Raw genomic sequence first — 23420 nt, forward strand, 5'->3', positions numbered from 1 at the left:
TCTACCTAATAATCAACAGCATTTGCTGCTTCTGCCAGATATTGGAAAATGTTTAGAGCACATAAAGGAACCTCCCTAAACATTTCTGACAAGGTGCTGGGCTACCTCTAGGGGGAGATTGTCTAGCTTGGCTGGTGGCATGACATTTTACACTTCTGGGTGCTCTCCCACCTAGTATTTTAAAAGGCCAACCAAAAACATGAAAACAGACAGCTAGAACATGGGGGAGTCAGGGGAAGTGCATAGAGATTAAATGAAAGCCAAGTAATTCAATTTCACACCTTTATGTCAAAATATATTAGTGTCCCATTCATGGCTGACTGAAGGTAGAGGATGACAAAGCTGTTCTTTGGAGTCTGGGGAATAGCACTGCCATTAGTTTGCTGAATTTAAATTTTGTCTGGGAAGTTAGTAGAGCAAAGAAGAGACAAACATCCTGGGTAAAAATAAATTTGCCTTCCTGCCAACATCTGCCACAAGATACTGCCATACTGATTAGGCTCTGGGTCAGGGGTTCTAAACCCGGCTTCCATGGAACATCTCAAACTCCCTAGAAGGGATTCAGCAGTCTGTGAATTCCCTTTCCTATTGGGGTAGTGACCTAAACCTGTCGCCTTCTCACTAAGCCGACAGGTTTAGGTCACTACCCCAATTCTCTGCAACACTGTGATTGAGATCCTTATGCAGAATGGAAGTTCGTGGCTCTGGACTTAATTCCCAAATGTCTCCCATGAACACTTTCTCAAGAACCATAATAAGAGCACTTGTTGAATCAGTCAGATGGGTTTCCAGTAACCTCCATGCCACAGCTTCCCTTATCCATGTTATACACACCTTTTACCCTGAGATGTTGGAAGGGAGGTAGACTGACTTTCCATTAAGACAACTCCCTGAACACTCACTGCTATTCAATTTATACTTAATCTTGCTATTCTCTGCTCTCCTGTAGATGTTGCCAATAGCTTCTTTTTCAATTGTTCCCATGTAGAATTTCAATCCATCAGAGTCATATTCCTCCCTAGTGCCCTCAAATGTCTTCCTCCTTTTGATCAATTTCTTTAGTATACACTATTCCTCTCGGACTGATAAGAGACGCCTCTCATCCAATCTCCCACCCAGGCCTAATCTCTTTATGGATAAAGTGGATGGGCTGAGCGTTTTGGTTCTCCAGGGTCACTTTTAAACCACGGACTCCATTAACTCATTCTGTCACTGGAAACATGAATTATATAGGAGTGATATCCGTTAATATTAAGACATGATAGCAAGTGGATAAAGCAAGATATATGGTCAAAAAATTTAGTTCCAATCTAAATGGTCAGAACGCTAAAGTTACCTTCTTTAAACCATTTTGTGATCTGAAAATGGGACTGATAATAGAAATGTAGTGAGCACTAAATGAGACATATATAAGGCAGTTAGCACCTTCCTGGCAAATAATAAGTGGTCAAAAATAATAATGGTTGTTGTTACTATTATTATCGCCCTAGCGCTTCTGCAATTTCCATAAGCCTTATATTGTTTATTCAGTCCTAGATAATAATATCATAGCTGAAGCCAGAGTTGCAGCTCTAATTAGCACTTAGTAGACAGGAAACCTTAGCAGAATGGGCATCCGTCAACATCAGTAGGGATACAAGATTCAGTGGAATGTCGCTATCCACAGTCTTTTGGACAATAATGCAAGTAGGGATGGTGAATGTTTGCAAGTTTTTTTTTACTTTTTAAAGATATTATGAATATAAATCTTAACTCATGTTGAGACAAGATCCTTAAAGTTATGTAATCATCCTACATTTTGTACCTCATAAATATCCTGTTTTCATTAACATTTCTTAGTTCAGTGTAAGGCTTGCCCCTTGTAACATTCACTATGTAGAAACATTGATTTTTATAAATAATTGTAATTTAACCAGGCATTTGCTACTCATATAGAGTTGTTTTTCTTTTATGAGACAGAAACGCATAACTCCGTCTGCCTTTCACCCTTTAGCCCTGATTTAATAGTAATAATGAATTGCCTTAACTTCTTTCGAGCAATTCTACCTGATCATAATCTAGATATAATGAAGTTTGTTTCTAACCTAATAGAATTCATTTGAACTGGCTCTTGTTTTATAAATAGAGTTTTATTAAAATATGAATTTATAGTGTGAATTCACAGTGTGAAAGGCTATGAATTCACACTATGAATCTCTTCCTCCTCTTTGCAGCTCCAGCAGCTAGAACAATGCCTGGTCCATGTTGCTTACAATAAATGTTTTTGAACAAATGAGTAAATGAATTCAAGGAAATCAAATTCCTCTGCAACTGTAGATGGTTCTGATGCTATAGCACAGCTTGGCATTGGAGCATTTCTGAGCTGCTTCCTAGCAGCTTTTCCCTTTGTGAAAAAGTCATAACTGATTTGGTCATCCATTTCTGTCCTTTGACCTCTGGATCAGGAAATAAACCCATGTTGAATTATGTTCCCACTTTTTATCTCCAGTAGAATCTACACAAATAAAAAGACAGAAGAACCTACAAATGGTAGATGTCCCCATCAAAAAAGTAAGTAAACCTTTTCTGAACTACCTGTTCTTCAATTAAATAATGCCTCGGAAATCTGAAACACATTGTACGGAAGTTTTTGATTCTTAAACCAAGCATAAACCAAAATCACGTTAGCAGCAATCAGTCATGCACTCCCACTGCCCAACATGTTTTCCTGGGGAAAGTACCTTCAGAGATTACTATCTATCATCACATTCTTCTATCAGCTATCAAGCTGGGCCTTATTTTTATTATTATTTTTTTTTTTTTTTTTTGAGACGGAGTCTTGCTCTGTCGCCCAGGCTGGAGTGCAGTGGCGCAATCTCAGCTCACTGCAAGCTCCACCTCCCGGGTTCACGCCATTCTCCTGCCTCAACCTCCCATGGGCCTTATTTTTTATTTTAAATTTTTCTGGGTACATAGTAGGTGTATATATTTATGAGGTAGATGAGGTGTTTTGATACAGCCATGCAATGCATAATAATCATATTGTGGAAAATGAGTTATCCATCCCCTCAAGCATTTATCCTTTGTGTTATAAACAATCCAATTACACTTTTTAGTTATTTCAAAATGTACGATTAAGTTATTGACTATAGCCACCCTGTTGTGCTATCAAATAGTAGACCTTATTCATTGTTTCTATTTTTTCTTCTACCCACGAAGCATCCCCATATCCCCCAACTCTTCCCAGCCTCTGGCAACCACCCCTCTATACTCAATGTCCATGAGTTTAATTGTTTTGATTTTTAGATCCCACAAATAGGTAACATGCAATGCTTGTCTTTTTGTGCCTAGCTGATTTCACTTAACATAATAATCTCCAGTTCTATCTATGCTGTTGCAAATGACAGGATTTCATTCTTTTTATTACCAAATAGTATTCCATTGTGCATCTGTACCACATTTTCTTTATCCATTCATCTGTTGATGGACACTTAGGTCGCTTCCAAATCTTAGTGATTGCAAACAGTGCTGCAACAAACATGAGTGTGCAGATATCTCTTCAATATACTGACTTCAATATACTGATTTCCTTTATTTTGGGTATATATCCCAGCAGTGGGATTGCTGGAACATATGGTAGTTCTAGTTTTGGTTTTTTGAAGAACCTCTAAACTGGTCTCCATAGTGGTTGTACTAACTTACATTCCAAACAGCAGTCTAAGAGGGTCGTCTTTTCTCCACATCCTTGACGCTGAGCCTTATTTAAATATTATTAGACTCAGTGGCTTCCTTTGGCAACTTGCTGCTAAAATGGTAAAACACATCCTGGTACATTTTTGAAGTGCCACTGACAATAACCTTTCCAAAAATGTATCTAAGAAGACTCCTTTACATTGAACAATAAAACCAAATTGAATCAAGGCTTCTGAACAGAGATTTAAAATGAATTTCTGACACCTGCCAAGTTCAGACACAATCTTAATAATTCAGTTGTCCTCTGCCTGGAGTAGGAAGCAATGCCTCAGAAATCTGAAATAAATTGTACAGAAGTTTCTGATTCTTAAACCAAGCATAAACCAAAATCACGTTAGCAGCAATCAGTCATGCACTCCCACTGCCCAGCATGTTTTCCTGGAGAAAGTACCTTCAGAGGTTATTAATTCTTTTTTGATGGAAGTTGAGTAAGTTCTCAGTCTCTAAGACATCCATTTGTGAGGAGGTAATAGGATATGTTACAGCTTACAAATTATTTGAGGCAGCTATTCTTCCAGTCCTTCTTATAAGATCATCATGGAAGCATTATAGAGTCAAAAGCAATCTTCAATCTCATCTAATTCAGTATTTGCTATTCCATCTAATTCTATACGCCCCTATGACTGCATCTTCAAATGGCTATTGTAAGTCTCTGCTTGATCCTCACCAAGCAGTAAGATACTAATGGAAGTGGCTTAGTCTTTGTTCAGGCTACCTTAATCATTTGCAAATTCTCCCTGCAGTCTAAGTTTTCCTCTCCGCAGTCTCTGTTTATTAGCCCATCTACCACCGTTTTTAGGGAATTGGCTTTTAAGTTACAAAAATAATCAGTCACATGGACTAATGTCAAAAGAGTGCAAACATTAACCACCAAAGCTAGATGCATATCAAAGAAATATTTGCTGCCTTGATGGCTAACATATTGCAAACAGACTATAAGCATCAAATGTCAATAAATTTTTATGACATTGGCTGAAACAGAAATTATTTTTTAAATTTTCTGGAGATCTTCAAAGTCACATTGTAACTACAATTTTAAAGCATCCATGGAAATTTGTAATAAATTTCTGTGCTTAGGGGAGCGTGAATGATGAGAAATTACTTAATGGGTACAACATATGCTATTTTGGTGATAGATCCCCTAAAAGGCCTGATTCACCACTATGTAATCTATGCATGTAACAAAATTACACTTGTACTCCAAAGACTTACAAAACTTTTTAAAATGAAAAAAAAAATCTATGCTTTTGAGCATAGATTTTTCATGTGTGATTAGGCCAGAATCATTGGCCAGAATAGGGACCACTCAAAAGAATTTTGTTCAAAGGAAAAACTTACTTCCATAACTAATTTACCACATGGTTATTCTAGAGTGTGTTTTCTGTTCAGTGTCGTGTTCATGGTATTTAAAGGGAAGCAAAGGTACAGAACAAGCAAGCAGTGGCTTCCCTCAGTGGCATTGCAGAGCAGGTTAACAAGTATAGCAGTTTCATCATTTTTGTTTTAAAGGAAAACAGACATACTAACAACCTTGAATGATATTTCAAATTCTTCTGGCCACCTGTTTCCTTTTGTGGCAGTGAATGCCATCACTGTTACTGGCTCGTTGATCCAATTCTGGAATTTTACATGGATCCATCCCTACATACATGTGTTATGACTTTTTGCTCTTGTCGCCCACCCAGGCTGGAGTGCAATGGCACGATCTCGGCTCACTGCAACCTCTGCCTCCTGAGTTCAAGCAATTGTCCTGCCTCAGCCTCCTGAGTAGCTTGGATTACAGGAGTGTGCCAATACGCCCAGTTAATTTTGTATTTTAAGTAGAGATGGGGTTTCACCATGTTCATAAGGCTGGTCTCAAACTCCTGACCTCCTCGGGTGATCCACCCACCTTAGCCTCCCAAAGTGCTGGGATTACAGGTGTGAGCCACTGCACCCGGCCATGTTATACCTTTTTATTACCAGAGTCACAGATTTATTTTTTAAGCCACTGAACAACTCATTGCCCCAGAACCTCAAAGTTCCCTCTCCATAAGACTATACAATATTGTTACTTTCTCTTTTTCCTTTATCCATGCATATTAAATTCACCTGACTTCACTTTTCAGTAGCCTTCCACACTGTGGTTAACTCCCTGCTGCCTGAAGCTCTTTACTTTTGGAATTCAGTTCAAAACACTCTTCTGGTTTGCCAACTAAATTACCAGAAGCTCCTTCTTTCTCTCTGCTGCAATTTATCCTCCTCTAAATCTTTCAAATACATATGCTTCTTTGCCCCTTCCACTAAAACCCCTTTAGACCAAGCTAATACCATCTTGCACCTAGGCTAATTGGGCCCCCTGCATCCAAAAATTTCATCACACTGCACACTGTTTAAAACATAAATGTAATCATGATATGATGATTTTGCTCTCCCCATTAAATCATGAGCTCTTCAAGGACAGGATGCCCAACTATAGTTATCTTTAAATCTCCCACTACATATGTTTAATATGAGGTTTTCAATATGTGTTAAATTACTGATCCCCATATGGACTTCCTAAATTTGCAATGAGAAAAAAATCTTTTTCCTGACATCTGACTACATTCTTCATCACACCTAATCATGTGTGATTAGGCCAGAATCATTGGCCTGAATGGGACCACTCAAAAGAATTTGGTTCAAAGGAAAAACCTACTCCCATAACTAAAAGCAACAAACAAGAAATAAAATCACTGAATATGCATTACATTATTGCTGTGCCACCTTCAGGTACCGAGTTGAGCCTTTGACTTGCCCCTGCTTAATACAAAAGAGAAGAATTTCTACTCATTACTAGATATTATTGCAAATTTAAGTCTTATGAAGATGCCGTCTTCTGCCCTGATATTGGTGAACTGCCAACTAGAGATGACAACCTTTAAAAAAGTCTTTTAAGGTAGGAGTTTTAGACTTTAAGTTCCCACATACACTCTTTGTACATTCTTTCATGCTTAAGGAGTATAAAAGTTGGACAAATAACCTAATAAAAGGCAAAGGAGAAGTAAGTACCACAGGAAATAGAAACAAATGGAAATTAGACATAGAGGTAACATGCATTCTCATAGAAGAATTCTGCAAATTCCAACTGTTGAGATGAAGAAAAATTAAGAACAGTTGGAATGGGAACAAGTAAAAACTCAAGCCCTGTCTTCCATCACATCAGGCCAAAATCATTTCCACTTTAAGAAGTAAATCCATGTAATGAAGGTTTCCTTGTTATTAAAAATGATTAAAGATTCTATCACAAAACACTAACATGCATTACTTTTAATACCATAGCCTGCAATCAATGGTACTAAATGGAATTCTCACAGCATGGAGAATTCTTTTACTGTCAATTGGAGGGAGGACCATTCATCACTATACTTAGTGGAGCAAGGAGCAGTTGGGCTTGAACCAATGAGACATAAGAGGACAATGTTACTCCTAAGCCATCAAAATGAATTTAGATCTCATGTGTTCAGGAAGACAGACATTTTCTGCTTCAGCTTTCAGTTTCTATATATCAGAGGGATCTCTTAAACTTAATTGTTATTTAAAATGCTAAAAATCTTCCCCGGGATTTGCAATCACAAACCGTTGTATTTTCCTGTTCTTATTTGCAACCGATAAATTCACTTTCGTTGCTAAAAAAAAAAAAGGGTGTGGATGAAGTGTTATGATTTGTATATTTTAAAAATGTCATTTCACAGAAGAAAACACTTGTGGTCTTTCATACCAACCATGAAGAACACTGAAACTAGGCTTCTAACTACTGGTATAGTTGCTAACCTTCTAGTAACTCTAAGCACTTTAACGAATTAATTGGTGATATTTGAGTGTCTATGTGTAACTTTAAAACAGCATTTTAACCAAAATAGACTACACATAATCTTTAAATATTGAACACATTTCATCTACAAACCAACAGAAAAAAAAATCAAAGATTCAGAATGTGTTCTAAATAAATATATCCAAAAAAACAGTAGCCAAAATTCATGAAGCAATGATGAAGTGAAAACAGATATTGCTATCTTAAAATGGGGAAATCACGTAACCCAATTATGTATAGAAAGAATGGAATGTATGAGCTACAGGATGCATTACTACTGAAAAGCTACTCTACAGATTGTGTGGTAGTAGGTCTGCATTTCTAGGAAACAGGCTCAGTCAAGGGAAGAGCATGTTTTGTTTTTATAATGGAAATAAAAAGTAAGCATTGACCTGACAATAAGCGGCATTACATAAAAGGCATTTTCTTAAATGGTTTTAGCCCTTCACATAAAACATTTTATGAAACAATGTATATACTCTCCTAAAATCTGAGTATCAGAGAAAAAATTATTGCAGAATTGTTTGTTTTTCTTCATTAGTAGGTAATTAATATTTTACCTGGACAGGTTGACAATTGCTTGTCAAGGTCCTCAATCCTCAGTGGGGAGCTACATTTGCCTCTGGAAAGAGATATAGACGGCCCCATATTTCTGTTCATCAGTCTACAGCTGGTGGGAACTTCAGCTCCTATTAGTAGCTCAGATGTGTTCCCACCAGCCCAAGGTTTCTTGTCGGAAATCCAAGAAGGAATAATTGAGAGTCCTCTAAACCTGACCCTCCCTCTTTCCCAATTCAGCCCATTTAGCCAACTGGGAGGAAACCTTTCATTTCCCTTCTCTAATTCCTGATCCAATGACTGAGGGATTTTATAAACTGCTCTTATTTTTTGGAAACATTCTTCTTGTCTTTGTAAAAATGACAGAATAAAGACATTTCTAGAACAGAACTTACAAGAATCACACAGTAATTATATCAATATAACAATTATTCATCAACAAAAATAACTTTTACAAAATTTGATAGCAAGGTTGAGAAAAAGAGTTCCCTAGAATATACTTTAATGGGTGGACAAATGGGTCAGTTGGGGCCAGGTGCAGTGGCACCTGTAATTTCAGCATTTTGGGAGGATCACTTGAACTCAGGAGTTTGAGACTAGCCTGAAAACATAGTGAGATCATCTCTAAGAACTTTTTTTTAAATAAATAAATAAGCACGGTGGCATGCACCTGTTGTCCCAGCTACTCAGGAGGCTGAGGCGGGAGGATCACTTGAACCCAGGAGTTCAAGATTGCAGTCAACTATAATAGTGCCACTACACTTCAGCCTAGCCACGGAGTGAGACCCTGTCTCAGAAAAAAATAACAATGAAAGTAAATATATAAAATAAATTACTTGGATGAAGGAGAAACGAACACAAAATAACTAGTTGGATATTTTGATGCTACAAATACTAAAAAGAAAACAATGAAAAAGAAAGAAAATAATGGTTTTATTGATAATATCATAATAGAATGTGAAAATAATTTGGAGTGCCTTTGCTTGTTCCATTTCTTTCTCTCCTTTCACTTACCACATTAAAGTAAATCAAGTCTCTATTAAAGGCAGCAAACCAATGTATTTATAAGACAAGAACCTTTACTCAAGAAAACATACTTGTTTTACTTTTCCTGGACAACAAAACAACATCAAGCCAAATGACATAATCACGTCCCAATTAGAGGACATAGCCACCTTTCTTAAGAGCAGTAAGGTCTAAGTGATTACTTTTTCAAAATAAAGACAACTATAGGTCTTTATAATATATTATAAGACTAAAAGGCTTTGGCCTTTTCATTCCATTGTGATTCTTCCAATGGTACTTTCATTTTATTTTATTTATCTTTTTTCTTAATTTTTATAATGGCCCAAGATGAAAAGTATTTCTATTTCAGTCAAATACCTGAGCTATAACTTTGGAACTCGGTGAATCATGTATAGAATTTCATTTTCTAACACTAAATGTGATGTGTTCTAGGGATTAATTAAATGTAGCATCAACGAGTACTTTCTTTTTATGCCTTTTAAAATGTACTCTTTTCATTTCATGGAAGTGTTTCAGGGTGTTATGAGAGACCAGCAAAACTCAGTGGAATTGGTATAATTAAATTGAAGCCCTCCTACAAATGAAACGCACCTCACACTTCATTACCACTTCAGCAAAGTAATCCAAAATAATTGGATTATTTAGATTATTTGGAACGCTCAAAACAAACATCTAGGTTTCTTTGTTGACATGTCAGAAGATAATGTCAGTTCTTATTCTAGTACTGGAGTAAAAGTTGAAATGTCTCTTTTTCCTTCCTGAATGCAGTAAATCCATTAATAACATTGTAGTTATAACGGTCGGTCCAAAAATATTTAGGTTTTTTGTTTTGCTTTGTTTTCTGGGTGGGGAGTCCGTTTTTAAATAAATATTTTACTCACAAAGACTAACAAAAGTATTCCTTTTCCTTCCCGTTTATAGTCTGCATGTATTTCTGTAGATTTTTTTTATTATAATCATGCTTTAGGAATTCAGATTTGAACAAAAATTTAAAGTACATATTGTTCAACCACTTTATTTCACAGAAAGTGCATTTGGGTCCAGAGATGTCAATCACCTTATTGTATCTATATAATTAATATGGAAAATCTGTTATGAATAATAGGGTAATGTTCTTCAGCTCTCTTTATACCCTTTAATAAAAAAATATTTAAACAACTAAAATATTTATATAAATAATACATACAAAGTTTAGTCTTCAGAGGGTGACACAGAAATATAACTAAAATTCAATCAAATTTATCCAGTATGATGCTGTTATGTACTAAGTTATCTGTCCCCCAAATTGGTAAGTTGAAGTTCTAACCCATAGCTCTTCACAATGTGACTGTATTTGGAAACAGGGTCTTTACAGAAGTAATTAAGTTTAAATGAAGTTGTTGGAGTGGAGCCTAATCCAACATGACTAGTGTCTTTTATATAAAGAGGGAATTTGGACACAGACAAAGAGGGAAGACCATATGAAGACATGAGAAGACAGCATCTACAAGACAAGGAGACAGGCTTCAGAAGAAACCAACCCTGCTGACACCTTCATTCAGACTTTCAGCCTCCAGAACTGTAACGAAATAAATTTCTGTTGTTTTAGCCACCCACTCTGTGGTACTTTGTTATGGCAGTCCTAGCAAACTCATACAGATATCTACTAAAAAGATGCACAAAAAGAACTAACTCCTTTTGTTCTAATCCTACAACTAGTGTTTATAAAAAGATATATAATGGAAGAATGAGAGAAATCTAATTTTTAATTTTCAAAAATTTCAATCTGGCTTGGGAATCTCTGCCAATTTGATATCCCTGCCCTGGCTATTCAGACCCTAATTTTCACTTATCTATTAAAAACATAGAAAAATCTAAAAAACAAGTGTTGTATTTGTTGGACTAATTGTATCTCTAAAGTCAGATTTCTATTTGTGAAATTTATTTTTATTTTTAAAAAATTTCATAAATGTTTCCCCCTCCTTTTCCCTGCCAAACATACCTGGCACATGTACTACCCCCAAACCTTCCTGCAAACTTTCTCCTTTATCCCCAAGTCTGACTTCTGCAAGAGCTCCCTTATTCCCTGCACACTCAAGGCAACAAAACCTGCAGTAAATATCCGCTGCACTTTTGAAGTAACCTTTTACTGTATGAAAAGTGCTGAGTGGTAAGACTATTTCTACACCTATGAGGACATAAATAATTCATCTCTAAAAATAAATTTGAAAGCAATAAGATAGAATGTTAAATGTGGAAGGGGCCCTAAGTGTATTGCGCCTTTACGTAAGTGGACTGATTGCCAAGCTCTGGGTTGACTGTTACTAATATAAGAACACAGGAACGATTCCTCCACTGTGGATGTCAGCATGACGTTTCCTGATAAGCCTGTTTCTCAGTTCAAATGCCACTCCTTACGATTCTAAAAGACTTCAAATTACTTAGTGGTGCTATTTTTACCTGAAATTTGTCATTCTGAAATTTTATTATAACAACACTTGAACTATAAACCTATGACACCAAAGATTCACACATTTGCAACACTCAGAATTGAATTGTTATTCTTCATAATCAAGTTTCTTTTAAAAGTTTATATAATATGATTGGATTAAAATATATAAATAATAGAGATAAATATACATACATATATGCACACACAAGAAAATGACCAGAAGTGATATTGACAGCAGAGATCAATGCCTTAAATGCTACGATGTCAACTTTATCAATGTATAGCATGCAATCATAGGCAAGTTTCCTACCATTTCTTGTTCTCTGTCTTCTCATCTAGGGAATGAGACTAGTAGCAACTGTGACCTTAGAAGTTAGTAGGGTGTTAAATTTGATCACAGAGCAAGGTGCTTAGGTACATATTATGTCTCTGACTAAATGTAAAAATCCACTTTGGTTCTTGCTAACAGGAAGTTGAGACATGCACTATGCTTACCAATGAAGAACAGGGCCCGGCCCCCCTGCCCAGTACTCAGAACCAAGGACAACGCTGTCTTGTCCCATAGCAAGTCTCATCCACTTCATGTTACAGATTTTTGGGGGGCAGATTTTCTTATGATTCTAAGATCATGCTTTGAATTCTACCATAACAGAACTTCAAAGCTGATAGGAATTTGAAGGACCAACTGCAGTTTTTAAATATCTGAAAAACTGAAATGCAAAAGGTTAATACATGGCTGATGATACACAGACAAATGCAGGGTTCCCCCAGATACTCAAATCAGAAGGATGTTACCATAAGGAAAGAGGGGTTGCAGAATAAGGAGGAAGACGCTCTGGCTACAGACCCATGGACTGCTTCCACTGCCCCTTTTCTTTGTGTCACTAGACCTCTCAGAGTGGAATGGAAGCCCAGGCAGAGTGAGGGAACTCATGGGAGAAATTCATTTAAAAAATTCAAAAAAATTAAAAAACAAAAAACATTAACCGAGTTGCAGCCTGGGCTCTCATGGAAACTGAGAGAGAAAGTGTGGAAACTGGCATGAGCTGAAGTCCAAGTAACCATTATCTCTTTTCTTTGGAATTGTCCATTGCAGATGTCTGTTTTATGGAACTAGCAGGGAAGAGTGGCATAACAAGAGGAAAGAAGGGATGACATGATGGTATGACTGAAAGTCAAGAAACTGTGCACAGTCTGAAGTGAAATTACTAGTAAGATTACCCAAGAAATTCAGGAGCCAAGGGAGAGAGAGGAAGGAAGAAGAGACGATGGGCAAAGTTTAGCATCTTCCTTTGCTCAGAAGTTTAGAGAGCAAATAGCTTTGCTTTCCAGGTAGCCTGAAGCTAACTCTTACACTTCACTATCCGACCTTAAGATTCAGCAAATAGCATGCCTTTAAATTCTACGAATGTAGCAATTCTCTCCTGTTCTTCCAAAAATATGAAATGTTCTGCTTTTTTTCCCCTTTTTAGAAGTACTCCCCATTCATGGAAATCCATCAGAAAATACAGAAATAAAAAAAAATTATCGATAATCCTACAATTCAGAGATAATCACCTAGGAATACAATAATAATAATAACAAAAGCATGACCAACAAACCTAATCACACAAGTTGAAGTACTTAGGCTGTTCTGGTACCCTCGAAATTGGTTTTTGGGTCCAGGAGGTATGATTCAAAAATTATAATCCATGAATCAGAATCTGGACAGATTTCTGCCCCAGACATGAAGCACATTTCTGGAGGCTCCACTGGCTCATGAGTGCGATTCATTCTCAGACTCTCAGGAAGGTTGTGTATTAGCCACCAGCAGCTTAATTCATTGAGGCAAACCATATCTGATGGATCATCTCAGCTGCTTTAGAGGTAAGCCTTATAGTTTACAAAGGCATGCATGTAAATTTCCACTTTGGTATCATTTTTGTTACTTCCTTAAAGAGTTAAGGTGTGGCAGAGTTTATAAAGAGAGGAAAGGAAAGGAAAGAGGGTTCTGAATAACACAAATCAAGTCTTATTTTCTAATTATAGGACCACAACTAAGTAAACAGAATAAAGAGACCTTTCATAATATAATTATACAAACTCAAGTAAATGTTAGAACAAAAGTTTTGATGTGACTAGTTGTAGAATAGAATTACAGAATTTTAGAAAGCTTTTCAAAAGATCTTCTAGTTTACTTCTCTGGCCAGAGGCATGCAAACATTTAGCCATCTATGGCTAATTTATGTTTTCTTCAATTGTGAAGATCAAAGGTTCTTTGCTCTGTCTTGGTAGTTTTATAAAAATAAAATTCTTAAACTCAACCTAAAACAGAACCATAAAAAATTTTAATATATCAAAAATATTTCCCTTGCTTTTAATAAAACTCCCTTTCATCCTGGAACAAAAATCAATTTACTTTCATCCTTACCAAGAAGTCTTCATTTATCACAAGGAATTTTGGAATGCTGAGTCATATTCAGTGGTCAAATATGACAATTCATACTTTCTTCATGGATCGGTTTCTAACTTTGCTTTTCCCAGGGTAATAAGCAGACTCACACAATTTAGCAGTGGGATATATCCTGTTTATGTTTAAATTGCAACTGCTGTGCAAGATGGTATATTACACTTAACATATGTTAGTTGTAATTCAAAATACACTGGTGTCTCTGCAGAGTTGTTTTGCTGAATTTAGCTATGACACTCGCTGAGTCGCTGCAGTGGGCAAGAAGAAATGCAGTCCGATAGTTCTCTGCTTCAAAAAACAGGGGAGATCTTATCCTGGTGAAGGTGGGTCAGCACACAGCATTATTTCTTCCCCACTGAATGCGGCTATACAATGTGGACAGGTTTCATAAAGCAGCTATTTGAGAACTTTGAAAAGTAAACGATAGCAGTAGATTGCTGAAGAACATCAGATTTTAAGATACTATCAAATTGGTGGTAAACTCCCCAATCCCTCTCTCTCCAATAAGCCCCAGCCTGGACTCCAGGCAGCATAAAGCCCAAAAGGGGACACCAGGAGCAGAGAGAAAGAGCTCTAGCAAAATGCTTGTGCTCCAGCTCTAAGAAAAGAAGGGACTCTGAATGCTGAAAGAAATGGAAGAGGATCTCCCTTTCTTTTTTCCCCCCTCCATTTTCTCCCACTACACTACTCAGGCCTTTTCACTACTTCTGGCAGCCGCAATGACAAAGCCTTCTGGCACCTAAAATTAGGAGGGAAGAGGGGCTTCCTCTCTAATCACAAGAGCTGTGATGCCAAGAGAGTGGCAGAAACTATCATTGCTTCTTTTTCTTTCTGTTATCATTGGCTGGCCCTGGACATGAACACAGTTACAGGCAGTATGCAGCAGAGTGAGGTAACTAAACCCTTAGCTTTCTGGCACAAGGACCAAACAAAGGAAGCCCCAAGAGACCAGAAAGTACCAGGGACGACAGCAGAAAGGAAGGAACTCAGAAAACAACTCCATAATGATGTTCATGAACTCTCGGGTGTTTATCTCTAGGTTGTAAATACATGAATCTAGCCCTAAACACCAGACCATAGACTTTGGGAACTGAACTACAGGGTAGAACTCCACGCAGATCCCATACTGGCAACTTAGTCATGCATAAGCGAGACAGATAAGAATAGCAATGCAAAGACTTTGGTAATAAAACTAACATTGTAACCACAACCCTTAGAAGATTAGTCAAAACTTGTGGCCTGAACTTGAGTCAATTGCATACTGAAGCAAATAAATAAAAGATTCCACTTTAGAAAAAGATGGGAAAAAAAGAGCAAAATAAACCCAAATCAAGCAGAAGGAAGGAAATAATAAAGGGCAGGAATCAATAAAATTGCAAATTGAAAAACAACCAAGAAAGTTAGTAAAACAAAAGCCAATTCTTCAAAAAAGCCATTAAAATGGATAGATCTCTACCAAGATTGACAAAGAAGAAAAAGATACAGGTTACTAATACCAGGAATAAAAGAGGACTTGTACTGCAGACCTCACAGACATGAAAGAGAGAAGGAAATACAACAACTCTACATACATTAGTCAACATTTTAGATGAAATAGACCAATTCCTCAAATACTTCGAGCAACTATAAGACAACTAAAACTCATTCACAGTGAAATAGATAACCTGAGTAGTCCTACAACTCCTAAAGAGATTGAATTTATAGCTTAAGAAAGAGGAAAAAATCTTGTGGCTCTGAGAGTTTCATTGGTAAATTCTAACAAACATATAAAGAACAAATAATACCCTAATCTTTTCCAGATATGCTGACAAAACACTTCAACAAAAATTCTACAACTAATAATCAATCTAATGGTGAAAGACAGAATGATTTCTCCCTAATATCAGAAGGAAAGCAAGGAGGGAAATTCTCATCACTCTTACTCAACATTGTACTCTAAATCCTAGCCAGAACAATGCAAAAGAAAGAAAAGGCATAAGGATTAGAGAGAAAGGAATAAAACTATCCTTATTCACAGACATGCTGGACTATGTAGAAAATCCTGAGGATGTTACCAAACTCCTAGAACTAAAAAATGAATTTAGTAAGGCCAATCGGATACAAGGTCAACATATAAAAATCCACACTACTTCAAAAGTTAGCTAGGCATGGTACCATGTGCCTGTAGTCCCCAGCTACTCAGGAGGCTGAGGTGGGAAGATCACTTGAACCCAGGAGGCAGAGGTTGCAGTGAGCTGAAATCGCACCACTGCACTCCAGCCTGGGTGACAAAGTGAGACCCTGTATCAAAAGAAAAAAAAAATCCATAGTATTTCTATATACTAACAATGAGCAATTGGAAACAAACACTTTTAAAACACACCAAAAAAAAAAAAAACAAACATTTACAATGGCTCCAAAAACATGAACTACTTAGGCACAAATCTAACAAAATAGGTATAAAATCTTTATGCAAAAAATTACCAAGCAATGATGGACAAATAAAATAAATGAAGAGACACAGAGAATTTATGAACTGAGAGTCTCAAAACAGTAAAGATATCAACATTCCCCAAGTTGATCTATAGACTCAATATAATTCCAGTCATCCAATTTCTAGTAGAATTTTTGGAGACATAGGCAGGCTGATTCTAAAAATGTGTATGGGAAGACAAAGGAACTCAAATAGCCACGACAGTATTGACAATGAAGAATAAATTTGGAGGAATAATGCAACCAGATTTTAAGAGTTACTATAAAGGTACAATAATAGAAAGAATATGTCACCGGCAAAGGCATAAGCCATAGGTCAATGGCACAGAATAGAGTCTACACTGGATCTGTGTCTCTGTGTGTGCGTATACATGTGTGCATGTGCGTGTGTGTGTATAATCAGTTCTCCATTTCTGTGGGTTCTACATCTGCAGATTCAACCAACCACAGATTGAAAATATTCAGAAAAATAGAATGGTTTTGTCTATACCAAACATGTACAGACTATTTATCTCATCACAATTCCCCAAACAATACATTTAACAACTATTTACATAGCATTTGTACTGTATTGGATGTTATAAGCAATCCAGAGATGATTTAAAATACATGAAAGTATGTACATAGGTTATATGCAAATACCCGTTTTATATGAGGGACTTGAGCATCTAGAATCTAAGAAAAGGGACTCTGGAAAAAATCCCCTATGGATACTAAGGGATGACTTTTTGTATATCCAATTGATTTTTGGTAGAGTTGTAAAGGCAATTCAATAGGAAAAGATAATTTTTTCATAAATGGTGCCAAACGCATTGGACATCCATATGCGAAAACATTAACCTCAAGCTAAATGGCACATCTTATAGAAAAAAACTCAAAATAGATCACACAACTAAATGCAAAATAGAAAACCTATAAAACTTTTGGGAGAAAGCAAAGGAGAAAATATTCACCTGGAATTAGACAAAGAGTACTTTAACGTAATACCAAACCCACAACTCTATAAAGAAAAAAAAAATGATCATCTGGATTCTGTCAAAAGGTTTCACTCTACAAAAGATATCACCAAGAGAATGAAAAGACAGGATATATACTGGGAGAGAATGTCTGCAAAGCACACAAAGGCCTTGGGTGCAGAATACATGATGAACTCTCAAAGCTCACAGGAAGAAAACAAACAGCCCAATTAAAAAATGATCAAAAGACTTGGACATATGCTTCCCAAATGCTAACAGTACCAAGTGCTGATAGGGGTGTGGAGCAACTGGAATGATCATATATTGCTGGTAGAAATGCAAAATGGTGCGACCATTCTGGAAAACAGTTTGTCAGTTTCTTACGAAAGTGAACATACACTTACCATATGACCCAGCAATCCCATTCCTACATGTTTAATCTAGAGACATAAAGCTTATGTTTACATAAAACCTGTTCATCAATGTTTATAGGAACTCTACTCATTATTGCCCCAAACTGGAAGAATAACCCAGATATCCTTCAATGGGGGAGTGGGTAAACAAGCAAAAACATACATACAATGAAATACAGCTGGGCAATAAAAAGGAACAAATAATTGATACATGCAACAACTTGGATAAATCTTAAAGGTGTAGTGTTCAGTCAAAGAAGCCATCTACAATGGACTACACACTGTATACTTCCATTTATATAGCATTCCTGAAAACACAAAACTATAATGATTAGTGGTTGATAGAGGTTGGGAGATGGGAGGGTTTGACTACAATGGGATACATCATGAGGCAGTTCTTTTGGGGTGACTGACTGATCTATATCCTGACTATGGTGGTGGTTATATGAATCTCTATATGTCTTAAACTTCATGGAACTGTACACCAGAAAAGTCCATTTTACAGTATGTTAACTTTAAATATTAAAAATAAAAGCAAATATAATAAACATTCAATACAAAGTCGTTCATATGGAAGAACAACCAGAACCTCTACTTGGATGCTTGTCACATGGCTTCGTAATTCTGTCATAGGCAACACAACTGGGTCTGTTTCTAGTGTGTTCATTTCTCCAGGGCAGAAACCTTAGTGTTCTCATCTCTGCTTCTCCAATATCCCACAGAGCACTGAGTAACTGAAGTAAACACTCAATAATGTTTGTTGAAAGATGAAAGCAATGAATAAATTAGGTGTAAATGGAACACATTATTTCATTTTGATGGGGGAAGAGCAGGAGGGAAACAGAACCTAATGAGAGGTAGCTACTAAAGGCTAAGAGAGTTCTAGAAAGACACATTTTGCAGTTTCATACTTTTTTGGCATTAGCTGAATAGGAGTTGGCAATTACAGCATTTAGCATGACTAGTCATGATTTATGAAATGTAGTGTGTACATGTGTCTTCCAATGAGGACTTTACTTCATTATGAAGCCAATCAATTATAAAGAATTTATTAATTCATTAAGTTGCACTTTACAAGATTTATGGAGAAATATTCTATTTGCTTTGTTTTGTCCTATTGGATGAGACCAGTAAATACCATTGATTAAAATTCATCAATTCATATGTTGTCATATATGGTCAAAACATAAAATTTCATGATTTTTCTTTGAATAAACTGGAAATTTTGCATATACACAGACATTAGTAGTATGTTGCAATTCCTAATAATTCATACATTGCATTGTTACCACCATGTACTCCATCCCTGGAGAAAAAGTCTTCTGAAAGCTAGAGAGAAAAAAAAAGATCACTTCAAGCTTCTTGAAGGAAGCAACAATTGCTTCAAGAGCAGCACAAAGAGAGGGTTCACCCAAAGAAAAAACCATCTGTAAAAAAGAGTTGTTCTGAGCAGAGAATGGCTGATTAGATAGCAACCCCCTTCCCCTCCCCGCCAAAAATATATAAGATCTCACTTAACGATACTGGGGCTCCTAACTTCTACAGGACCAAAGCAATGTTACCATGGTTTTTTCAACATGGCTTAAATTAGCAAACACTAGTGTGTGAGTAAATCAAGGCTATCCTCCCTGCCATAACATGAAAAGACAAAATGCACATGTTGTGCTTAAACTTTTCTCCACATTCCTTGCTGTATTCCATATAGTTTTATTAACTGATTTTTAAAATAATATCCTGATTTAGTGTTTATTATATAAATGTTTTATCTATAGGTAGAAAATCTATGGCATGTAATATTCAATATATATCATATGTAGATATAAAATATTTTCAAATTAACATTCAAGTTTTAAGGTAACCACAACTTAGTGCCTGCTGCACCCTACAGAAACAAGTATGGACAATTTACTTTACTGTATGTAGCATGCACACTCGTGGAATAAGAGATAAACAGTCCAATTTAAGATACACAACTAACGTGTAAATACAACCAACTTAACCCATAATAGAAACAAGATGACTATCATATGCGTTTCTGCTGTTAACATTCTCAATTCTTTGATCACAATCAACGGAGCCACTAAAAATAATGATCACATGCAGCCACTCCTTAAACTCAAATTTATTGAACTGGCCTATATAGAATATAGAATTTTACTCCAGCCACAACATTCAGTTTGGCAATTGAATGTCATTTTCCTATTGATTCTTTGACTGCTCAAGTGTAAGCTCCAGGAAGGTAGTGCTCTGTCATGCTTACCCCTAGACACACAGCATAAAATACTGTCTGGCACAGAGCAAGTGCAAAATAAAGGTTTTTGAATAAATACATATTTTAATGAATAAGTAAATTAGTATCCATAAGATGAGAGTTGAAAGTAGATTATATAACTGAACTTTAGGAATTGCTTTGTCATACATATCACTAGATGTTAGATATTGTGCAATTCTATTTAGACATGTATTCTTTTACTCACTCATTCCACCAAGAAAACCAATCAATCATTGTTTGGCTTCAGAATACTTCATATTAAAATCTGTGAACACGGCTGGGAACACAAGATTCATATTAAGATATTGCCGGCCGGGCGCGGTGGCTCACGCCTGTAATCCCAGCACTTTGGGAGGCCGAGGCGGGCGGATCACGAGGTCAGGAGATCGAGACCATCCTGGCTAACACGGTGAAACCCCGTCTCTACTAAAAATACAAAAAATTAGCCGGGCGTGGTAGCGGGCGCCTGTAGTCCCAGCTACTCGGGAGGCTGAGGCAGGAGAATGGCGTGAACCCGGGAGGCGGAGCTTGCAGTGAGCCGAGATCGCGCCACTGCACTCCACCCTGGGTGACAGAGCGAGACTCCGTCTCAAAAAAAAAAAAAAAAAAAAGATATTGCCAATCATCTCAAATAGCCTAAGTCTACTGTGTAAAATACACAGACACAGAGTTAATGTAATTAACACCAAATTAAACCTTGAGAACTGCAACAGATACATGAATGATAAACTCCAGTGAGGGTGTAATTAACTCTGACAGCAAGAATCAAAGAAGAATTCTTTGGAAAGGTAATCATTCAAGTGGGCCTTGAGAAATACACAGGATCCTGACAGACGAAAGGCAGCAGACTATGAATTGTTAAAAACATGAACTTTGAAGCCAGACTGCCTGAGTCTGAATCCCACTCTATGATTTATTAACTGTGTGACCTTGGGCAAGTTACTTAACCTCTCTGTCTATCAGATTCCTCATGCATAGAAGGGAGATAATTATACCACATATGGCCAAAGGTTGTTGGGAGAGTAAATTAATTAATATGTAAAGTATCTGTAACAGTCCCTGAAACATAATAAATGCTAGACAAGCATATGTGATATGGAGAAAACAAAGGACAAAGCAGAGTACACAGCACAAAATAATTCTGAGCTGAAATGCTAAAAAACATATTTTTTTGTTCTCACTAGAAAAAAATAATACCCTGGACTACATTAAGCAAAAACTCCTAAATATACATAAAAATGCATTTTGCTAACTCAGTGACAGTTTGGGGTCATTGAACTTTTACTGTAACTATGGATCTTCCAAAACAGAAATACACACACACACACACACTCAAAACTCCACACATAATCTTAAGGTTTCATCCAGAAATTGAGGGCTGCAGGCACTTCCTCGAGCTTATCTCTGAGCCGTAAGTAATGACATAGTCTAATGGTATTATACACTTCCCATAAAAACCAATGCTTAGTATGGAATTCTATACAACCCCAGGCAACCATGGGCCCTAAAGTATCTCATCCAAAAATTGAACTGTTAACTTAGAGGATGGAAGCACATAGAACATAAAAAACTTCACAGCTCCATTTCAAATCAAAGAGGGCAACAGAAAGCAATTCTGGTGAGGTGGCTTCCTTATCTGACGAACAGACCTGTGAAGGCAAGGGACACAGGTAGTCCAACCCTGAGGAGACGAGGCTGGGGAGAAAATGTAGAAACAGAATGGCACTGTACTCACATGGTGAAGGAGCCGGGGGGAGCAGACACTCGCCGCAGGTCCGCAGTTTGCACCTGATGAATACTAGAGGCAGCAGGGAATGAGCAGCGAAGACAGAGTCAGCGACAGCGTGGACAGACAAGGAACAAGCCAGGGGAGAGAAAGAGAGACACACAAAATTTAAACAGAAATTAAATGAGCGCATCACCAAACAGCGAAGGAAAGGAAAAGGAAAACCAAGCCAGCCACGGAAATAATCCAAAAAAAGCCGGTGATAGCAACGAAGCCAACAGGACACACGGAAGGCGCTGGTTCTAGGCAAGTCACAGACCGGAGCGGGGCCAGGCTGGGGTCGATGCAGGACGGCGGGGGGGTGTAGGAGGATGACCATGGCCTCCCTTGCTCAGGCCCATCAGGACACCCAAGGAGAGAAGGCACACACTTACATATTGAGTGGCAGGCTGGCATGGTAAACTCATCTTTGAAAAGATTCAAGGTCAATTTAACCCTTTCATCACACAGCCATCAGGTTTCCCCAGGCTTTATAGGAACACTCATCAAAAGACAATCATCTTAAAAAGAGTGTCTCAACCAAAACTTCAACTTCCTTCAGTTAAACAACAAAGGCTTTTTAAAAACTCCAAAGGTAATACCAAGAAAGTCTAATTGTATCACTGTATTGCTATCATTCCACCCACATTCTGGGTAGAAAAATGAAACCACAGATTTCTCCCTTTTCTCCTTTCTTTTATATTGGAGTCTACAGCAGCTGCTAGAAAAGACAAAATGTAGAATTTAAGAAACTACACCCAAAATGTTTTGTTGACTTTACATAATTATTCTCTCCACTCTCTTATTTAAAGAGTTTCATTATAACTACATTAGACCTAGTTCCCTGGATCTCTCTGTTCTGCAGCATACATAACTTCTCACACAAAGTCACCCATGAGGTAACTCCAGCCCAAGCCTCTCTCTGTCTGTGTTATCCTCCAAGTACTATCGTTTCCAAACAATAATAGTTCTCAGCAGCCTAGGATGATGGAATTCGATTGCTCAATTCAAAGTTTGCTGACTAGAAACCTGGTCATTGGATGAAACGATCATCTTTAATAATGTAGCCTTAATTACTAGTGAACTAAGGATAATATTATCTATTTATTAATAGTTCATTGAAGATCTCCCAAAACACCTGGGTAATTTTGTTTCTATTCTCCTTCAATGGCACCTTTCAAATAAAGAACATAATCCAGCATATTGGCTATCAGGTAACTAGCATATGAATATGAACCTAGATAAATCTGCTTATTACTTTTTGTGGGGAAGGTATTTACTGTAGTTCATACTCGGTGTAGATTCTTATGCTATGATAAATGACATATGCTCCCATATATATAAGGAGCTTCTGAACACAGTGGGACCTAGCTTTTTAGTTTGTGTATAGTAATAGCAAATGGGATTATAAGCCAAGAAATATTTTTTAGAAAACATTAATTTTTCCTTTTGCATAAATGAAGATCTAGTGGCATCATGAAGCCCTATTAGTTAACTATTTCTCATGGAAATTC

General features: G+C 37.0%; 1 protein-coding gene across 29 annotated transcripts in view; it reads right to left on the bottom strand.

Moving 5' to 3' along the window:
* DGKI (diacylglycerol kinase iota) overlaps positions 1-23420 on the bottom strand; it is a 496276-nt gene that overhangs the window by 169958 nt on the left and 302898 nt on the right. For 17 of the 29 annotated variants that reach the window (XR_010159013.1, XR_010159015.1, XR_010159014.1 and 14 more), the window contains one exon: positions 21877-21939. The exons of the other annotated variants lie outside the window; for them this stretch is intronic. Coding sequence is in view for 13 of the 17 variants with exons in the window: in XM_063815623.1 (XP_063671693.1) it covers positions 21877-21939 (63 nt within the window). In the remaining 4 variants the exon portion in view is untranslated. The remainder of the gene's footprint in view (positions 1-21876; positions 21940-23420) is intronic. 29 annotated transcript variants of the gene reach the window in all.

Source organism: Pan troglodytes, chromosome 6 (genome assembly GCF_028858775.2).
Source record: "Pan troglodytes isolate AG18354 chromosome 6, NHGRI_mPanTro3-v2.0_pri, whole genome shotgun sequence".
NCBI classification, from domain to species: domain Eukaryota; kingdom Metazoa; phylum Chordata; class Mammalia; order Primates; family Hominidae; genus Pan; species Pan troglodytes.